Source organism: Plutella xylostella, chromosome 10 (assembly GCF_932276165.1).
Source record: "Plutella xylostella chromosome 10, ilPluXylo3.1, whole genome shotgun sequence".
Lineage (NCBI taxonomy): Eukaryota > Metazoa > Arthropoda > Insecta > Lepidoptera > Plutellidae > Plutella > Plutella xylostella.
The window spans coordinates 8,000,202-8,012,601 of NC_063990.1; the positions used below are offsets into that span (position 1 = coordinate 8,000,202).

Here is a 12,400-nt window from a genome sequence, read left to right on the forward strand (position 1 = left end):
GGCGCTGCTTAACATAACAACAATAATGGCGTTGGATACAGATATTTGATGATGATTAAAACGAAGAAATCGTATTAAATATGCTAGTAAACAGTACTTCAAGAACAATTTTCACTTGAAATTAAATAATTTCTATTCCGATCAATGCGGTACAGTGAAAAACGTACAAAATATATAACGCACATCAATCAGCTAAAGTGACCATGGATTCTGCTGGTCGGCGGATTTCCAGATAATACTACTGGGTCAAAAAATATAAATGTGGCCGGCAAAGGTTATTTGATCTTGAAGAGACTGCGACGAGGCAAACAGTGTGGGACGCCCTCAGGCTAGATGGGGTGACGACTTGCGAAAGGTGGCTGGTTATGATTGGATGTGGAATGCTGTAGATCGCATCCAGTGGTGTGCTTTGGGAGAGGCCTACGTCCAGAAGTGATGTTGATGATGAAGAATAATAATTCCGAAGATCCTACAATCCGAGATACTTTAATGGAAGTCCATATGATAGATTTACTCTATTATGATTACAAAAATCCTTCACCTGTAATGTAATGCTTAGTATGGACATGGTTACCCTACAATTCAGTAGTAGTACGATGCGGCTAAACGTGGGCCGCCGTATTGAAGAACGTATTGAAATGACAATGCGGCTAAACGTTGATCCGGCGCATTACAAAGCGGCCCTGTGTTGTAATGCGGCCAGCCGTAATGTAATACGGCGAATTATACGATCCGGCTGCGACATATATACAAAATAAAAAAATACGGGTCCTCTAATTTTTTATAACCTTTCCGAATAGCTAATAAAAATATAGGGTAAAGAAAATGAAATGTTGTCCATTGTCTAGTATACCTATGTATAGTAGAACCACACACCTGCAGTGAGTTGGTGCACACGTCCAGGTCGTGGTGCATGAGCGTGAAGCAGTCGTAGGGGTCGGGCTGCCACTCGCCGCCGCCGCGCCACGCGCCGCCGCCGCCCGCCGCCTCGCCCGTCGACACGTAGTAGAACTCGCACGCGCAACGAGACACTATGCGTTGGAGCTGTGGGATAGATAAAGGGGTAAGTTAAGTGTGGAAGCTCACATTGTAATACGGCGCAGCACCGCAAAAATTTTGAATCGCAATTTATCAAATCGTGTTTTGTTTTGACTGTCAAAATTGCAGGAGAAATATTTGCGGTGCGGGATAAGAGCTGAAACAGAGTTTGTCACTGTATTCTGGCACATTAGCACTATGTAAACGGCGGCGCTGAGTTAAACCTTACTATGTCGGTAAACATAACATATAAATGGATTACAAAACGCCACTACAACTACTAAACAACACTATATCAACGCTCTATATTATTCTAATTGGTTGCATGGATGTTCGCCATTTTTTAACCGATTTAAAAATAAAAACCGGCCAAGTGCGAGTCGGGCTCGCGCACAAAGGGTTCCGTAGCAGCAAATATAATATTACAGTTAAATCAACCTATCTCAAAAACTATAAGAGATACTTTGATCAAACCAAAAATCGTTGAAAGAGTTAATTAGCATGCATCACCTCTATTTTTTTTAGAATTTTATACCCCGTAGTTATAAAAATAGAGGGGGGGGGGACATACTTTTTACGACTTTGAGAGCTGATATCTCAAAAACCGTTCACTTTAAGAAAAATGTTTTTTAGAAAACTTTATATCATTTTTAAAGACCTTTCCATTGATACCCCACACGGGTATGTACATCGAAAAAAAAAATTTCATCCCTCAGTTACATGTATGGGGGGCCCCACCCCCAATTCTTTTTTTTACTATTTAGTGTCATATTTTTGTAGCGGTTCATACAACACATATTCCCATCAAATTTCATCACTGTAGTACTTATAGTTTCCGAGTAAATCGGCTGTGACAGACGGACAGACGGACAGACGGACAGACGGACATGACGAAACTATAAGGGTTCCGTTTTTGCCATTTTGGCTACGGAACCCTAAAAAAAGGAGGTTCTCAATTCGTCGGGATCTTTTTTTTATATATATTTTTTATGTACGTTCACCGATTACTCCGCCGTTTATGGACCGATTTTGAAAATTCTTTTTTGTTGTATTGTGTTGAGCTTCCAGGTGGTCCCATTTTTTTTCAGAATTTTATCTCACCCCCAAGGGTGGTTAAAGGGGTAAAAACAGGGTATTAATTTCCATTTTGAGCACCTATTAACCGATTCTAATGAAATTTAGAACGTATATATAGTTCTTATAACAAAAAAATATGATGGTGACCTTGAGCTGATCTGATGATGGAAACAGAAGGCAGTCAAAGGAACTCCTCAACTGTATATAGCAACTACCTCGTGTTTAGGCTTGAATGATTCGTATTGACTAGTAGGACTTATTGGTATCATTTGCATCTTACTTTTGATTGAATATTATTGAAAATTAACTAAAAACAATAAAATAAAATAATAATTTAAGTTGAAGTCCCCCAAATATTTTAGTTTTCCCTTGGTTCATACACCAAACACTACTTATATTCCAAATTTGAAGCTTCTAGGTCTGCTAGAAGTGCCTTAGAATTTTTATGATCGGTGAGTGAGTCAGTCAGTGACAAAATTAAGAAACTTTGACCCGTTAAAATTTTTAAACTACTAGTTCAAATTGAATGAAATTTGAAATATACCGTGTCTTTACAATGCCTGCATGGTTAGTGAAAATTCAGTCTTCTAGTTTTATCCACAACGAAGTTACAGGGGGTCGAAAATGGCCTGAATTGCTTCGAGAAAAGGATGGTACGGCCGTGCCGCTTTTTTGCTCGACTTGGTGGGGGCACTGCCGTGCCCCCAGAAAAACCGACTTCAAAAAACCACTAAAATGTAAGAAATAATTTACATCAATTTTATGTGACATTACAAATATACCTAAGCAGGAACTGTTCTTTTTTGAAGTTGGTGCCATATTTCTTCAGATTACTTTGTCACCGCACCAACATCAAAAAAGAATTATCAAGAAATGTAAATTATTTCTTACATTTTAGTGGTTTTTTGAAGTCGGTTTTTCTGGGGGCACGGCAGTGCCCCCACCAAGTCGAGCAAAAAAGCGGCACGGCCGTACCATCCTTTTCTCGAAGCAATTCAGGCCATTTTCGACCCCCTGTAACTTCGTTGTGGATAAAACTAGAAGACTGAATTTTCACTAACCATGCAGGCATTATAAAGACACGGTATATTTCAAATTTCATTCAATTTGAACTAGTACTTTAAAAATTTTAACGGGTCAAAGTTTCTTAATTTTGTCACTAACTGACTCACTCACCGATCATAAAAATTCTAAGGCACTTCTAGCAGACCTAGAAGCTTCAAATTTGGAATATAAGTAGTGTTTGGTGTATGAACCAAGGGAAAACTAAAATATTTGGGGGCACGGTAGTGCCCCCACCAACTCGAGTAATTTTTTTAAATTTTGGTCCAGTTTTCTAGATAGGTACAAAACTGCTTAAATAATTTCATAACCACATATCTGGGGGCACGGCAGTGCCCCCACCAAGTAAACATAGGCGCACGGTAGTGCCCCTGCCAAATCGAGCAAAGGATTCGCGTCATGCAAATTAAATCCGCAAAGGATGGATTACCTTTCTTACTAATTACATCAGGGGTCAAAGTTTCTGACTCACTCACTCACTCACTCACCGATCATAAAAATTCAAAGGCACTTCTAGCAGACCTAGAAGCTTCAAATTTGGAATATAAGTAGAATTTGGTGTAAGAACCAAGGAAAAACTAAAATATTTGGGGGCACGGTAGTGCCCCACCAACTCGAGTAAAATTTTTCAATTTTGGTCCAGTTTTCTAGATAGGTAGTACATAACTGCTTAAATAATTTCATAATCACATATCTGGGGCACGGCAGTGCCCCCACCAAGTAAATATAGGCGCACGGTAGTGCCCCTGCCAAATCAAGCAAAAGATTCGCGTCATGCAAATTAAATACGCAAAGGATTACCTACCTACGGACAAATTACATCAGGCTACCAGTGCTACCACTTATAGTCAAATTTTCTTAATGTACAATGAACTTTGTGTATTGGAACTAAGGTTGAAATTTAATTAGGGAAATTTGATGCAGTACGAAGTACCAACTTTACGTTTATTCATTACATGTACATTACGTAGCCAAAAATAAAGATTCTTGATTCTTACCTTAAGTTTGCGATTTATGTAGGTAGGCAACCTACCAAACTAAGTTAACGCACCTACGTACCTAGAAGGTATGTACCGAAAAGAAAAAAAGTAGAACTGTCTACAAAATACAAAAAGAAATGAGATCCCATCAAAAACAATACTTGTCAAAAAAAACCAAGTCTCGTAACTCAGTTGTTCTACAGTAAAAAGTTGTGAGATCCATGTAATACCAAGTCTTATCCACGCACGCATCTCAATCTTAAAAATATTTTTTTTTTAAATATATTGACTTGGTCATCGCACTAAATAATTAACACGTGTTTCCATGCAATGGCCGAGTCAATATATTTATATAAAACATTAAATATTTTTAAGATTGAGATGCGTGCGTGGATAAGACTTGGTATTACATGGATCTCACAACTTTTTACCGTAGAACAACTGAGTTACGAGACTTGGTTTTTTTGATAAGTATTGTTTTTGATGGGATTATTTTTTTCTCCCTAATAATATATAACGGGGAGGGGGTGTCCGCCGGGCATCTCGTCTGGCGGTGGATTCATCGTGCGGGTGGAAATAATAGGCTCTTCGTGTAGTTCGTATCTTGATTATTCAGAATACAATCAACACTTAATGTAACAATGCAAGATCGCGATGATGCAGACGGATTACTTTTAGAAACGCGGCAAGTTCGATACAGCACACTGTTTCCCGTGTCACGTCCAACTCGTCCAAGCTCAGAATCCAGAATGGCGGCATGGCCCCTTCACTTTTTAAACGTCACGTGACCTCTTACTTTTTAAAATGTTGCCAGGGCTGTATCGACCTTACCCAAGGAAAATCCCTTGACGTTTCTGATTCGATTACGACGCGTTTACACGCTCAAATCAACATCGATGCGGCGTTTGTCTGCCAACGCTGCGACACGGCCATCATGACATCTCACACGTCCTCGTGTGAGTTATCTGGAAAGAAAGAAAAACAACCGCAGTAACTGAATTTTACTCGGCCAGTCCTGACCTAGTCAGAGAAGAAAGCAGTGGGCTCATGAACTCTGCATTCATCACACTGATGAACTATGAAGCTTTAACTTTCACAGTATCAGACAAAAAGTCATTAAATCTCAAAATTGGATATCAAAGTTCAATTAGTTACACGTTTCAAAAAGGAAAATTTCAAAACAGCTTAAACCCATTGATGGAACAGCTATAACGTTAAAAATAATCGAAGAATGTATATACAGCTTAAATTAATCATACTCTCATCCAAGACAACCTCTCTCTGGCGTCTGATAGTGACTCAAGACAACCTCTATCCGGCGTCAGTCTACTACCACTTCCATCTAGTGGTATCAGACAAAACAAATCAATACCTACTCGAAAGTTAATCCACTATCTTTAACTCCGTACTAAACAAAAACACGGATCAGGATCTGATTACCAATGGTCCTTGCTCACTTGTCCGGCCTCCATCCGGTTACCCAAGTACTCATCACGAATGCACACCTCCATCCGGTGTCATTCCAGTGCCTCCATCCGGCACTCACTAACACTTCCATCCAGTGGCATTAAACAATTGAGCAAGACACACCACAGAAACACACAATTCAATCGATTGCTTGATCATTACATAGCATAATCAAAAATAGGGACTCAACTTTCGGGCATTTACCTAATGAGGTCATGGACGCATGTCCAAAACCCTAATGACCTTAGCTTAACAGGACCTCAGGATTTGATCAACCTCAATGTCATAACCTTTTTTTTTAAAGTCAACAGGTCTGGCAACCCGACACATTAACAGTTCCAGGACTCGAACCTCGAAAATAATTCCACAGTACCGGTCACACTAACCTCATCCACGTAATGAAACATCTAGCCTCTAAACTTTGAAACTACAGTCATAGTTTAAACGAAAACAGCTCACCAGATTAATGCAACATCCCAGCAGGCGCGCTCACTACGCACAGATCGACCCTCTTCTCCTTGGCTGCACCGCATCCACTCGCTCCTCCACTGGCAGCATCCTGGTCCTGTCTGCGACACTTTGGGCAGCTGGATGCGTAGTGTCCCTGGCCCTGGCAGTGGAAGCCAGTGACCGCAGGCTTCGCTTTCAGAGCACGACTCAAGGCAACCATAAGCCGTGCGCCTTGCAGATTCTCGTCGTTAACGCACAGGTCCGCAGTCGACATCCAAGAACGTGCGTCGACATCGGATTTACTGGGATTGAAATCGGGTAACCTCAGCTCAGTCGACGACGACGGTGTCTTCATAGCTCGAACAAGCATCAGGAAAATCCGATTCTGTTGTTCTAGAAGCTTCTGCCATTTTTCTTCGTTCGTGTCATGGTGTGAAGCACGTGGGGTGGCGTCTTCTGATCCCACATCTGATAACGGGGAGGGGGTGTCCGCCGGGCATCTCGTCTGGCGGTGGATTCATCGTGCGGGTGGAAATAATAGGCTCTTCGTGTAGTTCGTATCTTGATTATTCAGAATACAATCAACACTTAATGTAACAATGCAAGATCGCGATGATGCAGACGGATTACTTTTAGAAACGCGGCAAGTTCGATACAGCACACTGTTTCCCGTGTCACGTCCAACTCGTCCAAGCTCAGAATCCAGAATGGCGGCATGGCCCCTTCACTTTTTAAACGTCACGTGACCTCTTACTTTTTAAAATGTTGCCAGGGCTGTATCGACCTTACCCAAGGAAAATCCCTTGACGTTTCTGATTCGATTACGACGCGTTTACACGCTCAAATCAACATCGATGCGGCGTTTGTCTGCCAACGCTGCGACATATACATAATTGGTCAGTGCACCGTATTCGATAGTATTTTCGAATCTACACGAAGGGTCACTTTTACCAAACGCTACACGAATTTAAATCAAACTTTAAATACATTTTGTACTAACTGACAGACGTATGACAGACTACTAAATACGTTTAGCGTTTGGTGAAATTCCACCTAACATATGGAAAAAACAAACGTGACTTTTGGAACTAACTTTGCCTTACATTTTGACAGTGACAGTTGACGATATGCAACGTTAACGGAGGTTCGAAACTTGTGCTCGCGACTCAGAACCTGAAAGGCCCACTTGATAGTGTTGCCAAAGTTTCACTTGGTTTTCTTCCACATTGGCCTAATATTTTTTAACCCCACCTGAGTGAGTCCGTGGTCGGCGCTGGGCCCGACCGTGCTGCCGATCACGCCGCCCGCCGAGTGCCCGCTGCCGACCAGCCTGGGCACGTCCGGCAGCGCGCTGATGTCCGCCGAGTAGCGCTCCGATATCTCCTCCACTGACACCCACTGGATGTTCTCTGTTGGAGGTTATAAAATACATATTTATTAGCAGTATTAACGGCAAAGACAGAATGTTATATTTAGTATATCAGTGATGAGCGTTTTAGCTTATGTAAGTAATACTGATAGCTAAAGGTTCATCAAATCACTCTAATTATAAATGAGTTACGCCAACGTGTCTATATCTGATTCTGTCAACCATCGCACCGAAATCTCCTTTCTGTTTAGAGATATGAGTGACTGTATAGTGTGTCACATAGCCTATGTAATCCTAGAACGTACAAGCATAGATTTAGCTTCTTGTTTTAAATACTGACATCTTCCATCAGATACAGGAAGTTCAAGGATAACATCATTAATAATTATCAAACACTCTATGTAATTGGGTTGGCTGGCTGGGTGGCTCACCATCCAGCTGGTCCCTCTCGCCGGCGCTGACGGTGGCGTAGTACTGCATAGCGGACAGCGCCCCGCTCCACGCGCAGCCGCCGCCCGCCGCCGCCCGGCGTACTAGCTGACGTACCTAGGGACAGTTAATGTTTAGTTAACAAATGATACGTACGGTCTCCTATCCGTATATATAAAAAAGAAGAAAGTGACTGATTGGGCATCAACGTACAGCCCAAACGGCTCAAGCTATAATCATGAAACCTGGCACGTAGGTTCCTTAGGTAGTGCTAGTGAGCACTAAGAAAAGATTTTCAGAAACTCCACCCCTAAAGGGGGAAATAGGGGGTGAAAGTTTGTACGAAAAGTCCTTCAGCTTATCGCGGAATTCCCACGGGGAAACTTTTAAAGGCGAAGCGAAGCTCGCGGGAACAGCTAGTGGTATTATAAAATATCAGACATGTAGTAGTTTACGTACCTCCGCCCTGGCAGCGCACAGGATGACGTAGCCGCGAGTCTCGCAGCCTTTCAGCACCACTTGCGAGTTCACCAGCTCAACTGTTGATGCAAGAATTATTCATTAAAAAACTTTTTCATTGCAATTGGAAAATACATACTGACGGAAACATTATAAATATGATTGCCAGGCTCCAATGCTGATGATTTAATCATTGTATTTGCGTAGAAATCGAGATAAACTGAATGCAAAGATCACATCATTCATCATTAACCACCGAGCATTTATTTATAAATTTTATCGAACCATCGACATATTAGCAATTACCAATCTACAAACAGCGTCGTTTCACATCAGTCAGATCCATACAAGTTAGTAACGTCAAATCTGGCAAGCGAGCGACGCTGCTTAAGGATTGTTAAGTGCTAAAGTTCGGTGATGGTAACCCCACAGCACACTCACTGAGCCAGGCGGTGTGTGCGTCCTCGCCGCTGAGCTCGTCGCTGAACACCACTGGAGCCTCGGAGCCGGCCTCTAGCACACTGACACACAGACAGTAGAACAGCACACTCACTGAGCCACGCGGTGTGCGCGTTCTCGTCGTGGAGCGCGGCGCGCGCGAGGTGCTGCGACGCGTTGCTCTGCGAGTCGCCCTCGCCGCTGAGCTCGTCGCTGAACACCACTGGAGCCTCGGAGCCGGCCTCTAGCACACTGACACACAGACAGTAGAACAGCACACTCACTGAGCCACGCGGTGTGCGCGTTCTCGTCGTGGAGCGCGGCGCGCGCGAGGTGCTGCGACGCGTTGCTCTGCGAGTCGCCCTCGCCGCTGAGCTCGTCGCTGAACACCACTGGAGCCTCGGAGCCGGCCTCTAGCACACTGACACACAGACAGTAGAACAGCACACTCACTGAGCCACGCGGTGTGCGCGTTCTCGTCGTGGAGCGCGGCGCGCGCGAGGTGCTGCGACGCGTTGCTCTGCGAGTCGCCCTCGCCGCTGAGCTCGTCGCTGAACACCACTGGAGCCTCGGAGCCGGCCTCTAGCACACTGACACATAGACAGTAGAACAGCACACTCACTGAGCCACGCGGTGTGCGCGTTCTCGTCGTGGAGCGCGGCGCGCGCGAGGTGCTGCGACGCGTTGCTCTGCGAGTCGCCCTCGCCGCTGAGCTCGTCGCTGAACACCACTGGAGCCTCGGAGCCGGCCTCTAGCACACTGACACACAGACAGTAGAACAGCACACTCACTGAGCCACGCGGTGTGCGCGTTCTCATCGTGGAGCGCGGCGCGCGCTAGGTGCTGCGACGCGTTGCTCTGCGAGTCGCCCTCGCCGCTGAGCTCGTCGCTGAACACCACTGGAGCCTCGGAGCCGGCCTCTAGGAGCAGCTGGGCTAGCATGCCTTCAGCCCCTGGGCCGCTCTGAGGGTAATATATAAGGATTTCATTGGTATGTATGGTATTGTGTTAGTAAATGGAGGAGGAAGTAAGGAGGTAGGTTGTTCCAGCATTTGGATAGCTGCAATGTGGAAGTTGCGGCAAAGTGCTGCCTTACAATGGAAAACACTTTCATACCGTAATGTCTATCTTAGAAGAGGACATCTAGTCCATTACTGCTGGATGGTATATTCCGTTGTTATGATGATGAAAATGTCATTAGAAACAATAGAGAGCTTATATTAAAAGTAGAAAGTATGAATACTAATTTATTGACCTGGTTAGCGGCTGAAGGCGGTGGAGAGACCATATCGGATTCTCGCTGGTGTTTCGGAGAGGTCGTTGACTTCTCTTCTTCTTTCAACGCTTTCGTTGATAGGTTCTTCTTTAATTGCTGCAATGAATTATTACACATGTATTCTTTGAGGGCGTTACCCACACCGTTATTTATCACATTGTAAATATAACTCAACAATTAACATACCTGAGTCTTAATATAAGTATCAATAAGCGCGAAGGCCAGGTCCCTATTCAGTTTGGTCCAAGCGCCCCTCAAGTCGTGCACGGCGAGGCGGTGAGTTGGGGGCGCGTCTGTTGCCGCCCCCGCTTCTCGAACGTATGATACTCGACGCACAGATACACAGTACCACTTCTCCATGGCCGTGGGGAGCAGGAGAGGGGAGTCTGGCTGTTGGGAAAGAGACAGATGTGTATTAGGTATATATGATGCTGTAAGTATACATACTATAATTTACAGAATTTGCTGAGCAGGAGGCTGGCTTCTAAGGGCAGCGCTGATACATCGCCAATGCACAGTGGATATGCGTCTAAATTTATGCCATTATGTTATAAACGCGAAACTTTGCGAAATGGGATGTGTGATGTTTGTTACTCCTTCACGTAATAACTATCGAATTATGAAATTTCGAATGCAGGAAATTGTGTCACTCGCGGTTTAACATGTAGGCTACTTTTTATATTTTATGTAAAGCGAAGCCCGCAAAAACAGCTAAGTACTTTAATAATAAAAATCCAATACTCACATCACTATCCTTATCCTTCTCCTCAGCAGCAGCTGCCTTCAGCCAGATCTCCGCGTCATTAAGATCACAGTTCATATACACCGTGGACCAGACGGCCCGCGCGCGACGCACCAGCCCGTCGTTTGAGCCGACCAATGAGAGCGCGTGTTTGGATCCGCATGTCACACGTACCCCTAGCATTTCTAGACCGCGCTGCATGGACGATGATGACCAGTAGAATACCTGGGTGAAGAGACAAATGAAAATCTGTGGTGTGATATCCTAAGATGTGACACTACCGATAGATGACGTTAAAGCGAAATACTCGTAATATGGAATCTCGCCTACATTGAAGCGGTATTGAAGCTGGCTGCAAAAATACAAATTCCTAATGCTAGCCTTTGGGCAAACTGCCATCTTTAAAACCTTAGTAACTTAGTACAGAACTATAGCTGATACAGATTTAGGCTCTTTTTCACAATGTCTGGATAAACCTGTGGGATAAACGACATGATGTCTTTCTCTGTAATTACGTTATAGACAATGTCAGCACGTATTTTATATCACAGGTAGCCATAACCTATACACTGTGAAACATACCATTAATCGAATTAATTAGATTACTTGTAACTAACCTGAAGATTATGCAACGTCAAAGACACGCTGACGGCTTTGTAATGTCGCGAGAGTTGCGGCTTGCGCGGGCGCACGTTGTTGAACACTCGACCGCGTTTCGTTGGGCGCGTCACACCGGATAAGATTAGCTTCAGGCTTTCGAACCATCTGGAAAATAACACAATTTTATTGTAAACAGTTGTTTCGGCTAACAGCTAAGTTATGTCGGTTCGTTAGCTCGTTGTTTGGCTAACATGTCGAAACAGGTGAATATGTACACATGAATAGGTACAATTTACTGATCATGAGACTACTTTACCAAGGCCAGGCCTGTGTCACTCCGCGCGTGGGCGGCGCAGGCGCCAGCCTGGCGCCTGCCCCATCGAGGGGGCGAATCTAGTCGGCTGCCGCAAGCGGAAGACGATACAAGCGCGCGCTATTTGTTCCTATTTCGTACTAGTTTATTTTATTTATTTATAAATGTCGTATTTAGGTATTTATTAGAATTTGTGAATAGAAAAATGGACATAAAAAGAAAAAAAACAGCAAAATACTGTGCGTGAAAATACGGATCGTGATCCAATTTTTTTTTTAGATTACCAAAAGCTGACAGGTAAAACTAATCTAAGTATTTTATTGATTTCTTCTACGTTCCTTATTTGAAATGAAATTAATCCGAACTACAAACCCTTTTTTTCTCCATGTTGAACAAAGTCTATTCCAATTTTGTTTTCGTTAAAGTATTAAATTTACAGACACAACTACCTTCAAAATGTATTAATGAATCGATTATAAAATGTGCGCTGAGTGGGATTAGTGCTTAACGAAACTAACACGTTCTTTATCATAACATAAATTATATGCATAATATAAATAATAACGAAAAAAAAACATGTTTTCACAAAATTAAATGTTTTAGGTACTTAGATTCATACATATTTTATGTACTTCAAAATATCTTAACTATGAAATTGTTATTGTTTTTACTGGTTATTTTCAATAGAAAAAAAGTTTGG

General features: G+C 43.2%; 1 protein-coding gene across 1 annotated transcript in view; it reads right to left on the reverse strand.

The window, feature by feature from the left end:
- LOC105393656 (protein KIAA0100) overlaps window positions 1-12,400 on the reverse strand; it is a 58,216-nt gene that overhangs the window by 9,940 nt on the left and 35,876 nt on the right. The window contains exons 26-34 of the mRNA XM_048623764.1: window positions 11,405-11,552; window positions 10,791-11,012; window positions 10,232-10,435; window positions 10,025-10,141; window positions 9,561-9,732; window positions 8,332-8,411; window positions 7,875-7,989; window positions 7,326-7,483; window positions 877-1,044 (exon numbers count right to left, since the gene is read on the reverse strand). Of these exons, the coding sequence (XP_048479721.1) occupies window positions 877-1,044; window positions 7,326-7,483; window positions 7,875-7,989; window positions 8,332-8,411; window positions 9,561-9,732; window positions 10,025-10,141; window positions 10,232-10,435; window positions 10,791-11,012; window positions 11,405-11,552 (1,384 nt within the window). The remainder of the gene's footprint in view (window positions 1-876; window positions 1,045-7,325; window positions 7,484-7,874; window positions 7,990-8,331; window positions 8,412-9,560; window positions 9,733-10,024; window positions 10,142-10,231; window positions 10,436-10,790; window positions 11,013-11,404; window positions 11,553-12,400) is intronic.